At 40.5% G+C, this 16,777-nt stretch overlaps 1 protein-coding gene across 1 annotated transcript in view; it reads right to left on the bottom strand.

The window, feature by feature from the left end:
* The window catches only part of smad5 (SMAD family member 5), a 40,218-nt gene that overhangs the window by 13,384 nt on the left and 10,057 nt on the right, over positions 1–16,777 (bottom strand). The window contains exon 2 of the mRNA XM_078411424.1: positions 535–1,155. Within this exon, the coding sequence (XP_078267550.1) occupies positions 535–934 (400 nt within the window). The 5' untranslated portion in view covers positions 935–1,155. The remainder of the gene's footprint in view (positions 1–534; positions 1,156–16,777) is intronic.

Below are 16,777 nucleotides of genomic sequence, written 5' to 3'. Positions count from 1 at the left end.
AAGATCTGGACTAAAGCTACATTTACCATTTTTCTTCTGGAGCTCTGCAAAAATCTGAAACAAACATTTGAGCAAACATACATGTGATGGCAAAAATAAAACTGCTGGAGGATCTCAGTGGATGAAGCAACATCTGTGGAGGCAAAGGGATGGGCAACATTTCTGATTGGGACTCTGCTATCAGGTCTGAAAGTAGAGTGGATAGATGAGCAGTCTAAAGAGGTGAGTGGGAGGAGTGAGTTGGAGCTGGCAGGTGAGGAAGGATATGATGGGCAGATGGAGCTGGGGAGAAGGAGGGACTGACTCAGGAAACAATGGCTGGTAGGTATTTTTTAATTTAAACTAGTGCTATTAACACTGTTGTCTCCATTTTTTTAAATTTAAAAGCATTTTTTGTAGAATTATCCCGCTCTAACATGGCCTTCCAAGTTATAATTTCATTCCACTGCAAATAACCATAGTTTTATTTCAAGCTTAAAATATCACAATTACAAAAATATATATCCATCAAAGGCCATGTGGCTGAGAACATACCTGGACTTTCCACTCGCTTATAATGATACGGATTGATGCAAACCTCCTTTTGTTTAGATCCAAATGGAAATTCACAGATATCTAACGGCTTCAACTCATGGTGACTTTGAAGATCTGGCCAGCGCCATACACGGCAGTAAATAACGTGCGGCAAGCCTTTCCTGTGCGATACCTGAAGACGGCCATCTAAAGATCGTGGGATGGTGACACATTTGCTGGGCTGACCAGGACTGCTCAATGCCTTCTCCAAATCTTCCATGGCTCCCTTTTTCTTCTTCAACTTTTTTACCAGAGCATCAACTGCTTTTTCTGCCCATTTCTCCTCTTCGTCCCCTTGTTTCCAGCCCAAAAGACGTTTTACAGCTGGGCTGGTAAATGAGAATAGGCTTGCCATCGTCATTGTGAAAAGATTAAATGGTATCAAAACACACAAGAAATGTTCCCACGGCAAAGTCAGCAGCTGTGAGCAGTAATACACCGATTAAAATGGCGACTTTGTTTTTTCCTCAAGTCTATGCAAAGTGAAGAAGTATTCTCTCTTCGGCCTCTTTAATTATCTCTTATCTGATTTACAAAATTGAAATCTGGCATCCACGTCTTGGCTTCTTCAGCAAACACGACCTGGGACGAAAAAGAAAACATTTGTAAGGATTTATGAAAAAAAAAGACAAATTCTGCTTTAGGGACTGAGCCACCTTTGTAACCAAATAGTTCCAAATTCTGGGAAACTAGTAAAGGGATGGCTATTTAGGACTACGATTAGAAAAATAATTGGTTAGCAGCAAGTGGGTAAACAAACAAGTAAAGCAATTTTTCCACTTAAAATCCAGAGTCCGAGAATAAGAGAGATCCATAATCTGGTTGAGTGGTACCAGAACAATATTGTGCTCAAAGTTAGCAAGACAAAATTATTGACTTCAGGAAGGTAAAGCTAAGGAACCAAGAACCGATTGTCATCAGCAATGGAGAGGAGCAACTGCCTCAAATAGCTGGACATGCACATCTCTAATGATCCGTACCGGGCCCAACTATTGATGCTATCACAAAAAAAAAAACCATTAAGACCTCCACTTCCTCAGAGGTTTGATGAGTTTCAGCATTTCCCAACTACTGCGTTCACAAACCGGTTGTGCTGCTGCAGGAATTGTTCCACTAGACGGACATTGGGGCCAAATCTCCCCCAACTGACAATCCATGGACCTGCTGCTGGACGGGGAAGAGTCCCCCGGGGCCGTGGGCGAGCGAGGGAGGACAGGGAAGGGGAGAGGGAGCCACTCACCTCGGCCCCGTCAGGCCAGCGTTGCTGCCAGAGCGAGCCGTGGACCCAAAACGTCTCCTGCAGCTCGGCGGTGAACGGCGGCGATGGCCATCTTGTTTGACCCGCTGTTGCCACGCTGCACCACGGAAAGTTAGGCACGGGGCACACCGGGTCCTCCCGGCCGGGGGAGGGGGGCAGCGCATTTATTAAAGTTTATTATAGACAATAGACAATAGGTGCAGGAGTAGGCTATTCTGCCCGTCGAGCCAGCACCGCCATTCATTGTGATCATGGCTGATCATCCACAATCAGTACCCCGTTCCCGTTCCTGCCCTCTCCCCATATCCCCTGACTCTGCTAACTTTAAGAGCTCTATCCAACTCTCTCTTGAAAGCATCCAGAGAATTGGCCTCCACTGCCTTCTGAGTCAGAGTTCCACAGCTTCACAACTCTCTGAGTCAAAAGGTTTTTCCTCATCTCCGTTCTAAATGGCCTACCCATCATTCTTAAACTGTGGCCTCTGGTTCTGGAATCGCCCAACATTGGGAACATGTTTCCTGCCTCTAGCGTGTCCAATCCCTTAATAATCTTATATGTTTCAATAAGATCCCCGCTCATCCTAAATTCCAGCGTATACAAGCCTAGTCGCTCCAGTCTTTCAAAATACGACAGGCCCGCCATTCCAGGAATGAACCTATTGAACCTACGCTGCATTCCCTCAATAGCAAGCATGTCTTTCCTCAAATTTGGAGACCAAAACTGCACACAGTACTCCAGGTGCGGTCTCACTAGAGCCCTGTACAACTGCAGAAGGACCTCTTTGCTACAATACTCAACTCCTCTTGTCATGAAGGCCAACATGTCATTAGCTTTCTTCACTGCCTGCTGTACCTGCATGCTTACTTTCAGTGACTGATGAACAAGGATACCCAATTTCTTTGTACTTCCCCTTTTCCTAACTTGACACCAAGTGAATTTAAGTGAATTGTTTTTAAAAAGTAACAAAACTTGATTTATTGAGACCGCAGGGGAATGGTGAGTAGGGTGGGCCTGAAATTGTTACGCTATTGTGAACCGTATTGGCTGTCTTTCCAGAACAAATATATCCACAAACACACATGCAAGATAACAGTTTTAGTAATATACTAGATCATGTGTACCCGTTGGGCCCAAACCTCTCCTGCATTGGTGCAGTACCCTCTCCTCCCCCTCCTCTCTCTCCCTCTCCCCCCATCCCCCCCCCCCCCACTCCATCCCCCTCAACCCCCCTTATCCTCCCTCCTCCCCACCCTCCCTAGGAGATAGATTTAAGCTTTAAAATGTGAATAACTTTAACACTGATTTCAATGAAACTTCTTCCATTAGCACCCAAGGGATGACGGTGAGTAAGGTGGGCTTATAATTGTCGCGCTATCGTGAACCGTTTTGGCTGTAGTTCAGGAACAAACAAACAAACAAGCGTTTTAGTATATAGATATATGGATTTCGGAACATAGTTAAACGCTCTTGACTTGAACTGACTAATTTGTTGTGCCCCAATTTAGAAATTTGAAGGTCCAAGAACGAAAGAGGCTGCAGAAAGTGGTGTATAGATCCCTGTCCTTCTTGGGTACTGATCTCTATGGTGTCTACAGAAGGTGCAGCCTCAAAAAGGCAGATAATATCAAAGACCCATATCACCCTAGCCACTCTCTCATCTCAATACTATCAGGATAATGGCACAAGAGCCTAAGAACCGTCCCCCCCCCCCACCCCCCATATCCACGAATGGCTTCTTCCCATCAACCATGAGGCTCTTGAGCTACATTGAGCAACCCTAATAACTGCCAACTTACTTCAGCATTGACTACTTTGTACCACTAAGAACTCCAACAAGAATTCTTATGGTTTGGTTTACCTCATAATTGATCATTTAGTGTATTTATTTGTTGTGTTGTTGCGGTTAATGTGCCTGTAAAGCTGCAGCAAGCAAGAATTTCATTGTTCTGGTCCTGGTGCACATGACAATAAAATATTTGACTCGGCAAAATTTATGCAAACTTGTATTTTCTTCTCAAGTAATTGTATCTATGTTATGGATTCCTCTGCATCACTACAGATAAATTCCCCTTGCAACACAGGGCTATATCAGAAAGTTATCAGACATCACAAGAATGGCATTTGATAAAGAAACATATGCTATATCATCAATAAGCAAAGCACAACAAAATGATTTACTATTCTTCTTATGCAGGAATATAGCCTGAAAAGTGAAGAATCCATCGTCATTCCTAATCCATCTTTGAACATTTAACCTTCCTAATTTCATACAACAGGAAGTAGTTTAAAATTATTCCTTGGAGAAAAAGAAAAGCTGACCTTGAACTACCTAGCCTCCAAAAATGTTAGTCATTACCATTTGCAATAAATTCTCTGGATCATTGTTTTTAAAAGAAGAAAATCTGAAGCCTCACTTCCTCCAATGACTGAAATGCCATTTCACAATTTTAGATTTTTTAGATTTAGAGATACAGCGCAGAAACAGGCCCTTCGGCCCACCGGGTCCGCGCCGCCCAGCGATCCCCGCACACTAACACTATCCTACACCCACTAGGGACAATTTTTACATTTGCCCAGCCAATTAACCTACATACCTGTACGTCTTTGGAGTGTGGGAGGAAACCGAAGATCTCGGAGAAAACCCACGCAGGCCACGGGGAGAACATACAAACTCCGTACAGACGGCGCCCGTAGTCAGGATCGAACCTGAGTCTCCGGCGCTGCATTCGCTGTAAGGCAGCAACTCTACCACTGCGCCACCATGCCGCCACAGTGCTTATTTTCAAAAAGCAAGCAACTGTAATTCCAAACCCATCATGAATCTCTCAAGGAGTGATACCTCTCTTGATCTAAATGTGAGCCACCCAAGAGACTTTGACAGGGAGAAGTGAAAGAAAGAAATGAAACCTGAAGCATTAGTGATGAGGGAAAAGGCTCCAAACAGGAAGAATGAAAGCAAGCTTCAAAAAAGTGTTCTTACTATAAAAAAGTGAAAGGATTGAAGACGCTAATGAACAATCGTTTGGGCCTCTATTTGGCCAAGCCAAGGATGATGGCCACACAATTTCACAAGACTGCACGATTCTCTAGATAGAAGTTCATAAGACATAGGAGCAGAATTAGTCAATCCGGCCCATCGAGTATACTCCACTATTCAATCATAGTTGATCTATCATTCCCTCTCGTCCCTATTCTCCTGCCTTCTCCCCATAACCTTTGACACCCTTACTAATCACGAAAATGTCAATCTCTGCTTTGAAAATATCAAATGACTTGACCACAGTCATCTGTGGCAATGAATTTTAGATTCACCAACTTCTGACTAAAGAAATTCCTCCTCATCTTCTTTCTAAAGGTTCATCCTTTTATTCTGAGGCAGTCTCCTCTGATCTTGGACACTCCCACTAATGGAAACATCCTCCCCACGTCCACTCTATCCAGGCCTTTCACTATTTGATAAGTTTCAATGAGTGCCCCCATCATCTTTCTAAACTGCAACAAGTACAGGCACAGTGCTGTCCAATGCTCATCTGGCGTTTACCCAATCATTCCCGGGATCATTCTTGTTAACCTTCTCTGAATTCTCTCCAACGCAAGCACATCCCTCCTCAGATATGGGGCCCAAAACTGCTCACAAGTCTACAAATACGGTCTGACTAGTGCCTTATAAAGCCCCAGTATTATATCCATTTTTATGTTCTAGTCCTCTCGAAATAAATGCTAACATTGCATTTGCCTTCCTAAGTCCCTTGCAAAAACCACAATTCCATTCTGTCAGATTTAAAAACAGAGCAAAAGAATGTAAATAATCTGCTCCAAATATGCATCCAGTACAATGGCCACCTATCCCATCAATGCTCAACACTCCAAGTTAATTTGAAACGTTTTTCATCCTGCAGCAGTTCCTCTTCACCAAATACTATGACGCTAACTCTGTACTAGGTCTAATCAGTGGCAAACTTTTCTGTGAGAATACTAGAAGAATTATGGCACTCCATGTGAGAATACAGCTGGAATGACTGTTGTGCAACATCAGCACATGCTCATGCTGGTTGGTTCTCTCAACCTTTCTGATGGTTGTATGTGGATGCCAACCTTTCCACAGGCAACCTGGATTTCTCAGGAAGACATTCAATTCAGCATGGTCAGTTAATTATCTCGGTAACATAGCCCTCTTGGTTCAATGGCAATGACAAGGTAGAATTCATCCTCGAAATAATTCAGGTGAGGTTTCTAAACAGGAAGATTTTTAATTTTCCATGCCAACACCATGCCATGAAGATTTTTGTGGCAACACTCTCCCTGTCTAAATGTTTTTGTTTGATCATAATTCAATAATATTTGCAGATAAAAATAAATTGTGGTTCAGAAATAGGATGTGACTGTCAATCATTTTCTTTCCCTCAGATCACTCTTTCAATACAGCATTCACATCTATGTTGATGTATGGAAATTAAACAGAATAACCAAATGCTATGAAAAGGATTATACAACAACTCATTAACTAGTTAATGTGACAATAAAGAAACCAAGTTAGTTGGAAACTTCTGAAATTAGGTGAACCTATTTATTCATCATAGGATCCAAAATACAAGTTGAATACTTTTCAATGGATGTGCTCTTCTGAACACATTTTCAAGAAATAATTATTGGTATGTACCCAAACAGCCCTAGTTTAAGTAGACTGTATGGTATAAGAAAATAACTGCAGATGCTGGTACAAATCGAAGGTATTTATTCACAAAATGCTGGAGTAACTCAGCAGGTCAGGCAGCATCTCAAGAGAGAAGGAATGGGTGACGTTTCGGGTCGAAAACCTTCTTCAGATTGTATGGTGATAAGACAGAAGCATTGCGCTCTGCCACTGTGTTAAGAAGCAATGGCAATGTCTGATCCAGATTCCCTTATGAACGACTGCATCAGCAAGTATGAACAATTAAAACTGGCAGAGGTACATATGAAACTTGGCAAGAGGATGTCTTCTATAAAGATGTTTCCTTTGTTGTTGCAGGGCTGACAGGCATTGTTTCGACTCAAATAATTAGTCATGAATTTACATTCTTGTTTTTCACCAGAACAAGTGAACAACTTTAAAAGCGTGTGATAATGTTCCAAACAACAGCTGTGTTACTTGATGAACTAGGATCTTACTATTTTTAGGATTTCACACCATCTTGTAAATCTAGTTATATCAACAAATATAAAATATTTAACATAACATGGCTGAGCTTTAAAGTTGGCCAGAATTCAGTAGCACAAATAATTTTCCTCAAGTTCTCTCCTTTATCAGAAAGACCCAAAATTGATCAAGCCTTTCACATTTCTAGAATGCTTCAAATAAGTGGCTGCCCAAACATTGATTTTGTCACTACTAATAAAATTACACACGGCAAGATCTGACAAATGAAAGTTTTAAAGATGTTAAGAATCATGAGAATCCTTATTCAAAACAGGTACAAGAAAATCGTACATGTAACTAAAAATATGATCACAATAGACAATAGGTGCAGGAGGAGGCCATTCGGCCCTTCGAGCCAGCACCGCCATTCAATGTGATCATGGCTGATCATTCTCAATCAGTACCCCGTTCCTGCCTTCTCCCCATACCCCCTGACTCCGCTATCCTTAAGAACTCTATCTAGCTCTCTCTTGAATGCATTCAGAGAATTGGCCTCCACTGCCTTCTGACGCAGAGAATTCCACAGATTCACAACTCTCTGACTGAAAACGTTTTTCCTCATCTCAGTTCTAAATGGCCTACCCCTTATTCTTAAATTGTGGCCCCTTGTTCTGGACTCCCCCAACATTGGGAACATGTTTCCTGCCTCTAATGTGTCCAACCCCTTAATAATCTTATACGTTTCGATAAGATCTCCTCTCATCCTTCTAAATTCCAGTGTATACAAGCCTAGTCTCTCCAGTCTTTCAACATATGATAGTCCCGCCATTCCGGGAATTAACCTAGTAATCACGATTAACAAATTTAAACATCATACATATAACCAACATATTCAATTTGTTTGAACAAAGTAACAAAGAAGAAACTGTGTCATAATCATTTAGATTCTCCAAAAAGGCTTTAATAAGACACAGAATAACCACAAAACGGGAACACTAGTAGAATCAAGCTGGCAAAGGGGAATTTGGTGTTGTGAGCATTATTGTGCAAAGAGGTGAACCAGTCCCAGAGTTCCAACCTATTGCCAGTCCTTTCACCTTCCCTCGTTTACTTTTTCCAGATGTACGAGGCCCAACACCGAGCATCGCCACACACGCAAAGGGGCATTCCAGAAGGTGAAGCTTGCTCTGGCCACTGCTACTTTCATACCCTGAAGTTGTAAAACAATAACATCTTGACAGCTGGCCAACATTTCAGAAACTTAAATGTCCAGAGTAGGTCAGAAATTGGAAGGAGTGATGGGAAGGTAGTTGTTAGCACCAGCAAGACTCAAAGGAATGCACAGGCAGGGAGAGATGAAGGAATATGGTGAACCTGATGGGTTGAAGTGTGTTTATTTCAATAAAAGGAGAAAGCAGATGAACCTAGAGCCTAGTGTGTTGGGACTGTGATGCTGCAGCCATAACGGAAACATTACGGGAACAACCGGCTGCTCAAATATTCCAGGGTTTCGATGCCTTAGATGTGTTTGAGATGGAGCCAAAAGGAGTTGCACTACAGATTAGGGAGACTGTCACTTCGACACTCAGGACTCACTGGAGGGTACTGGTGCCATACTGTTCTATAGAGTAGAAACAAGGAACTATAGATGCTGGTTTATACCAAAGATAGACACACAATGCTGGTGTAACTCAGTGGGTCAGGCTACATCTCTGGAGAAAAAGGATGACTGACATCTGAAGAAGGGTTCTGACCCAAAATGTCACCCATCCTTTTTACTAGCGATGCTGCCTGACCCGCTCAGTTACTCCAGCACTTTGTGTCCATACTGTTCTACGTTCTATTTTATTTAAGAGAGTAAAGCCAAAAACTTGTCTGTGCCTACCATTTTGTTTTTAAACTGGTTGGCCATTGAAAAACTGAGGGTGGAATGTTAAGTCCATCTAAACCCTTTAATCAAATTACTGTTCCATCTCTGGCGAACGTCCAGTGATGGAAAGGACAATCACATGCAGTATTATCTAACCTCTGTCAGTCAGACAGTGTGTTTGTATCAGGGACGTTGTGAGGCAGGAATAGCTATTAGCTAGCAGTTTCCTGTATTGCAGCTCCAGGTCAGCATGACTCAGTTGATATTCTTCTGATAGAATGCATGTAAATGGGGTACCAGACCAGAGGGTGGGTGAACAGAGGGAGTGGTGGGGAAGGAAGGTGTAGGGTGTATAAAGCACAACTCACTAAAAATAGGTTAACACTTCCTGACCATGTGTATCCTTTCATCAACACTGAATAAATAATGAAATGTGAAAGTTGAAGAACAGGAGCAAATCTACTATTGGAGTACTGTAGACAGATCTGGCATTCTTAATGAAAAGGAGATAGATAGTTTCACTTGCAAGGAGACTGGAACTAGAGGTCATTAATACAAAAGTCACTATTAGGGAAACTCCTTTATCCAGAACTTGGTACCACAAGGAATAACTGATGCCATTTGCATGGATAATTCAAAGGGAAGCCAGATAAACGGGAAGGAGAAACAAATAGAGCTGAGATTAGATAAAGGATAGGATGAGGGTCACACGAGTGTTGTGAAGCTGAATGGCCCAATTCCGCTTTTTATACATCATGCTGTCAGCACTGTAATAGTATATAATCAGTTTCTGCTAGGGTGTTAATGAAAAGGTACAAATGCTGGCCCGGGAACCAGAAAATTCACCAACATGAGAGGTCCAAATAGACCAAAAAAGCTTTGGTTTGACATCCTTTCTAGGGCTGTGCTAAAATATCACTGAAGTTTGCAGCAAGTTCAATATGAAGAGGAGGGTTGTGTCTTAGGGAACACAATGTTACTGGAGCCATGTCTCACGTGTACATGTTAAAATAAGTAGATCTATATACTTCAGAGTATTTATATAAATAAGGACATATTTCACTCCTGCGTGAACACTAAGCCTGCAACTGTAGTCCAGAGACATTTAAAATTATTAATCTTGTAAAAGAGGATATTTCAAGTATAGCCTACAAAAATATGAGTTGACAGAATATTGATGCATGCTGAGAAATAATGTGCACTGCACATACTCAAAACAGAATCTAGATACTAGAATTCCGTTACTGGGAAAAGGTTACGTAAATTCAAAAAGTTTGGAACTATCATTTCAAAAATCATCGGTTATGTGGACAAAAAAAAATTATAAATGGGGCTATATTTACAATTAATTTGACAAAACATAACCAAACCAGAAACAGGAAATGAAATTATACATGGAAGTGAACAGCATAAGTATTTTAAAACACACATATTTTAAACACACACTGACAGTAAAAAATAGAATGATACGTGCTGACAAATTCATAACACCCTACGAAGGTTCTATCAAAAAATGGTCCATAAGAAGTTGATTTCTCCAAGCTGTACTGCATTGGTAAAACAGTGCGGGCATTCTGGAAACCTATTCATTAATCCTTTTCACACAGTAGGGCCAAATACACAGTAAAATCTCAGCAAACAATAAACGAAACTGCCAAAAGAATCTTACATCAATGATAACTAACATATTGCCATTAATTTCAACAAATGACACGATTCCCAAATGGGAGTGGGGATTTGACACAAAATGCTGGAGTAACTCAGCGGGACAGGTAACATCTCAGGAGAGAAGGAATGTGTGACGTTTCGGGTCGAGACCCTTCTTCAGAGTGGGAATTTTTAGGTAAGTCCACTTTAAAATCAAACAAATGATTCAGATTGAAGAGTATCTTTTTGTCTATTTAGTGGCAAAATTAACATTATTATTGGGAGTAGCTCCTCTAGTTTCTCTCAAGTTTTATTTCATGCAAACTTTAAGCAGACTATTTTCTAAATAATAACAAAATGCTGGAAACACTAAGCAGGTCAGGTAGAAATAGAAACAGAGTTAAACTTTCAAGTTGACTACCCTTCCATCAGATCTGCCTAATCTTGTGTGTTTCCAATATTTAGTTTTTAATTCAGGATTTTGAGCATCTACTTTTATATCTTAATTTTCTTGGTCAATTGGCTTTACTTGCCAAGAACTGGCAAAACATATTGGTTAACAGCATTGTTTTAACCAACAAAATTCTTGCACCCCAATTTCTCTTCCTCAAAGATAGATTTTAAAGCTCTATTTTCAACTAATGATTATAAAGGTATCTAAAGGGCAGTGGATCTAGTTTCAACCACTTTCAAAAAAGGTCATCTTTCAGAGTATCCATATTGATCTGCATTTTAGCAAAATCAATGCTTAAGTTGCTTATTCTAGCTAAGTAAAGCTTTGACATACTTATAGATGTAATATGCTGATTTAATAGTTTAAATTCTTTTCGCATTACTTTAAATTATGGATTTAAATTATTTTTATGAAATTGTGGATTTTACAGGGAATTAAATCAAACTAAAATGCAGTGATTAAAAATATGCTTGTGATTCAATACAACAATATGAAAATAAGGAAATTCACGCTCATGCAGTGCTCATTCATAACAAGAAAATGTATCAGTGTATCTACTTTCTTAGGGATGGGGGAAGATTCAGCATGTCCATGAGGATTCTTCCAGACTTCTACCAATTAAATACATGAAGTAATCCGATGGGATGCATCTCAGCGTGTTGTGACAACTGCTCTGCTCTTAACAGGCTGAATCTGCAGAGATTGGTAAACACAGCCCAGTCCATCACAGGCTCATCCTTCCATCCAGTCCATCTTTGCAATGTGTTTCATCAGGAAAGTTGGAAGTTTTGTCAAGGATGCCCTTCTGGGAGAAGATACAGGAACTTGAAACTCCAGACTCCAGAATTGCTTCTTCCCCACTACTATTAGACTCCTGAACCAATCACATTTGCCACACACCCTTCCCCCCGAGCTGTCACTCACTTTTAACTACCTTATTCAGCTATTCTGTTATTATACCTGCACTGTTTGCACTACAATATTTGCACCAGTCTGATATATTTTGGAATTATTGTTGTATTTATCATTATCATGTGGACTTGCATTATGAGCTTCAGTGGATAAGGAATTTCAGTGGTGTTTGTGACAAACTAATCTGATCCAAATGTGACACTTGTTGGTCAATCATAGGCAAAATGGATAGCCCAGATATTTTAATGCCGCCATTTAACACACAATAGCATGTTAGTCAAATGTTTAAATGGAGTTGGAGCTGACTATTCATGAACATTTCAACACAAATGTCATTCTCATAGGCAAACAAACAGAATATGCAGAGACAAGTATACTTACCAAATAATCTATAGGTGTGATAATATGGTTCAAAGATAGCACGTGCTACAAAACTGTTCCTCTTCTAACTCTAATACTGTACCTAGGTAACATTTCCAGTATCACAGTCCTAATTATACCAAATCATATTGTTCACATGCCTGACACCAGGTTCCTGAAATAGCCACAACTCCAAGCGGTCACAGTAAGAGATTACCATGGTGAACAAGGATGTTCTTAAAGCTTCCTCTAAAAAGTGTACATTCCCACCAATATATAGTAATCTCTGGCCAACAAGTAGCATTGCAGAGGAGCATTCAGAATAAGTTCACTCCTCAATAGTTAAGGGATTATTTGTCACATGCACCGTAAAAGCTGCAGCAATTTCAGTTATTTAAAGTAAACTTGGCCATGATTGTGAAAACAAAGTATGCAAAGCAACCATAGTAGTGTGATGTCTGTGCTAGCCCAGTGCTGAGGTGGGGTTGTGCAGGATGATTCAGGAATCTGATGATTGATAGGAAGAAGTTGATCTTAAACCTGGAGCTAATGGTTCTCAGGCTCCTGTACAAGTCCACTGGGTGGCGCCAGCAATGGCTGCCTCGCCAACAGTGTGTCTGTCCTTTCCTTCTTTGTGTTTTAATTGTATGCATTATATGTATGTTTTTAGTGTTCTTTAGCTTGTTTTATGTGGGGGATTGGGGAAAACTTTTTCTAATCTCTTACCTCAACGGAGATGCAATTTTTTTTTCTGTATCGTACCTCCGTCCGCACTGCGGCCTAACATCGAGGAGTTGGCGGCCTTTGCTGGAGACCGATTTTGAGAGCTCCACCGTGGGAGCCTGCGGGACTTTAACATCACAGTGAGAAATGTGGGGAATCTGCTGTGGTGGATGTTTATGTTAACTTTTATGTAGCTGTGTGTCTTGTTGCTTTTTTTTCGTATGGCTGTATGGTAATTTGCATATCACGGTACCTTAATTGGTACATGTGACAATAAAATACCTTTGAAACCTTCCTTCCCAATGAAAGCAGGGAGAATATGGCTATGGAGGTGTGGGTCTTTGATATTAGCAGTCCTCTTGAGGCAGCCATTCCTGTGGATCACTTTGATGGTGGAGAGGTCAGTCCCCATGATGCACCAGGGAATATCCACTTATCTGTCTCCTTTGTTCTTCGAATTTCCAAACCAGACATGATACAACCATGATGGTGTACTGGACAACGGGCTAAATTTCCTCTAACTTATGAGAAAGAAAAGGCATAGGTAGACTTTATTTGTGAATGCATCCATCTGCTGGACCCAGAACAAAGATGATTACAGTCTCCAGTGCCAACCTGCCAGTGAAGACAGTTGCATGGTCCCCCGGCTTTCCCTTCCTGAAATCAATGACTCAATGTTACTCATTATTCATCCAATGATGATGGTATCATCGGCAAATTTAAAGATAGTCTTGGAAATGTTCGCTGTGTTTGACGATGAGTTTGGAAGGGATGATAGAGCTGATTGCAGAGTTGCACCGATAAACAACAGCCTTACATACATGCCTCTACTGTCCAAATGACCCAGCACACAACACAGAGTCAGCTAGATTGCATCCACCGTCAATCGACTGTGGCAGAAGGCAATCCAGCAATTACCGAGGCAGGGGTTGAGTTGTGTCATAACCATCTTCTCAAAACCACCATCACAATGATTATGAGTGCCACCTTGTCAAAGCATGTCACCTTGTGCAGCTTTATAATGGGCATTCTTTTAAAGCAGGCAGGGACCTTGGACCTTAGAGTAAGGTTGAAGATGTCAACAAAAACTCTCATCAGTTTGACTGTGCAGGTTTTAAGATAGTGGTCAAATCACCATCAAGGTCGGATGCTTTCCAAGAGTTCACCCTCAAAAATAATCTTCTGACATCAGCCTTGGAGACTGGAATTGCAGGGACGTTACAGAACATGGAGGCCTGCTAAGATATCAGTTCTCCCTTTAGAAGTGAGTACAAAAAGCAATGAGCTTCACTGGGAGCATTGCATCACTGTCAGTTGAGCTCTTTGGTTTTACTTTGTAGGAAGTGATGGCACAGTCATCAGTGTCCATCTGAGCCTCCTGTTTAGTCCAAAAGTGTCTCTTTGCATACTCAAAGGCCTTCTGGAGGTCATACGTGGAATTCTTGAAGGATTCTGAATTGACTTGTTTGATCTGGTCCACAGTAGATTTCATATCGTAGATCTCCTAGCCCCAAGGCTTCTGGTTAGGGAACACTCATGTGATCTTTGTGTGAACAGACTCCACTACACATTGTAACTATTTGCACTGAAGTCTAGTGTAAATAGCAGGGTACATCACCTCCCAAAATGATCATCCCATCAAGCACATTCCCACCACCTGTGGCAACATCTGCTAGTCCCATACATATCTGCTGCATCAGCCACCTCAAAACCAACAATGGAATAGGAAGGAAATCACCCTCAACCTTGACAGATCCTTACAATTCACAGCCCTATAATAACCATGAAATTATTTACCTACCCATGTAACAAATGCAAAAGGGTTCTTTACACATTCAACTTCACATTTCATTCAGAACACTTAGATGGTTTTAAAACCATGGCAATAACTATAAACAAGTGCAACTTACAATTTATATATATATGGAAATATATTTTGCCAGATATCAACAAATGATACGTCAACATATTTTACTTGCAAACTGCAAGATCACCGGCTAAAATGATGTATTCAAGGCACGATGCTGTCATTACCATTAAACTGACGTTTTGTCCAGAGCAGCTATTTTGAAGATAACAACTGAAGTCAATGTTGATGTATTGTTTCATTTTAGCAAATTACTTTTGGATGCATCTATGTGCAATAAATATTTGAAAAGATGCTCAAGCAATAAAATGCACAAGACGTTTTAATAAAAATTGGCAGCAGAATCCACTGGCAGGAATACAAAGATTTTCTTTGTGCACACTCCAATTTTAAAACGTGTATTTGTTCCTTTTACAATAACACAAGTAGAACTCTGCTATGTCACATGAATTATTCAGACATCTTAGGACAATATGATCAGACTTCCTGAATCATACTAACGGGAAACAAAGTTTTATTTTCCAACCGGCAAGTCCCTTGCTGCAAAATCAATAGACGATTTCCATAGGTCAGAAAATGTCATATTTTTGCTTTCACTTGACCTCCAGGGAGATTATATTCAGAGAATGTATGCATTATTTATAAAGGTTAAATTATGCCTCCATTTGGGCTTTTAGCATGTGTTAGATGTACATCTAAAGATCTCTAGATCACCATTTTTGTTCTGGTCTGCTGGAAGGCAAGACAAATGTAACAGTATTTGCTATGCTGTTTATTTACTTTACACTGTTAAGCCAGCAGACACCAAAAAAATCAATAAATACTACAACTATTACCTTTAAAATGACACTGATTTGCATAATATGCTTGAATTATTTGATGCTTGCCCATAATGAAACTAATTTCTGCACCCTCCCTATCTACAGTGCATTCTGAAAGTATTCAGACCCCTTCAATTTTTCTACATTTTGTTACGCTACAGCCTTATTTTAAAATGGATTAAATTCTTTTTTTTTATCATCAATCTACACACAATACACCAGAATGAAGAATCGAAAACAGGTGTTTAGAAATTTTTGCAATGTGGAAACTGTGGAAGGGGTCTGAATACTTTCTGAATGCACTGTACTTCAAACTGTAGAATATGTACTTCACTACTGTTCAGTGCACAAATGGTGAAGCAGATTTAACAGTGTCATGTTCCAGGTGGCAACATTTTATTTTGCCACAGAAAGTAAAGAGCAGAGAGTGACATGCACATATATGGTGCATTAGCTATTATGTTAAGTTCAAATAATGGAAGATTTAGTTTGGAGGTGTCAAAAAAATGGCATGCAAGGAGAGCATATGAAAGAGGTAAAATAATTAATGTCTGCACCATTTTTGTTTCTATTTAGACGTGTGATGGAAAATGCGAAGGAGGGGATCACTGCAGATGCAAGCTATATATTTACTTACATCTGCTATAAAATTGATAGATTTTTGAACGGTGACAACTTCAAAACAGAACCACTTTATCTAAAAACAACAAAGACACAACTATCAATTTCCACAAGAGATCAGTACCAAAGTTCTCTCACAAAGTACGAAGGTACCTTAAGATATTCTGGACTATGGCTAAGAAGCCATTCAAGTGGTGCTTTGGAAAAAAGAAACTGACTTTATTGGTGCACGTGAGGGAAGCACAGTGCTGCAGCTGGTAGAGCTGCTGCCTCTCAGCGCCAAAGACCCAGGTTCAAGATCCAGTTTTATTATTGTCACATGTACCGAGGTACAGTGAAAAGGTTTGTTTTGCACGGAGTCTAAACAGATCAGATATACCATACATGGATATAGTTCAAACTCAAGTACAATAGATAGAGCAAAGGGGAAGCTACAGAGTGCAGAATATAGTTCAATCCTGGCCTCGGCTGCTTTCTGCGGGGGATGCATTCTCCCTGTGCCCACATGGATTTCTTCTGGTGTGGCACCAGAAGACAGTTTCCCCCCCGCCT

This window comes from Rhinoraja longicauda, chromosome 14 (genome assembly GCF_053455715.1).
Source record: "Rhinoraja longicauda isolate Sanriku21f chromosome 14, sRhiLon1.1, whole genome shotgun sequence".
Classification (NCBI taxonomy): domain Eukaryota; kingdom Metazoa; phylum Chordata; class Chondrichthyes; order Rajiformes; family Arhynchobatidae; genus Rhinoraja; species Rhinoraja longicauda.
Note: the sequence above shows the minus strand (reverse complement) of the source record. Positions and strands in the feature narration are given on the sequence as shown.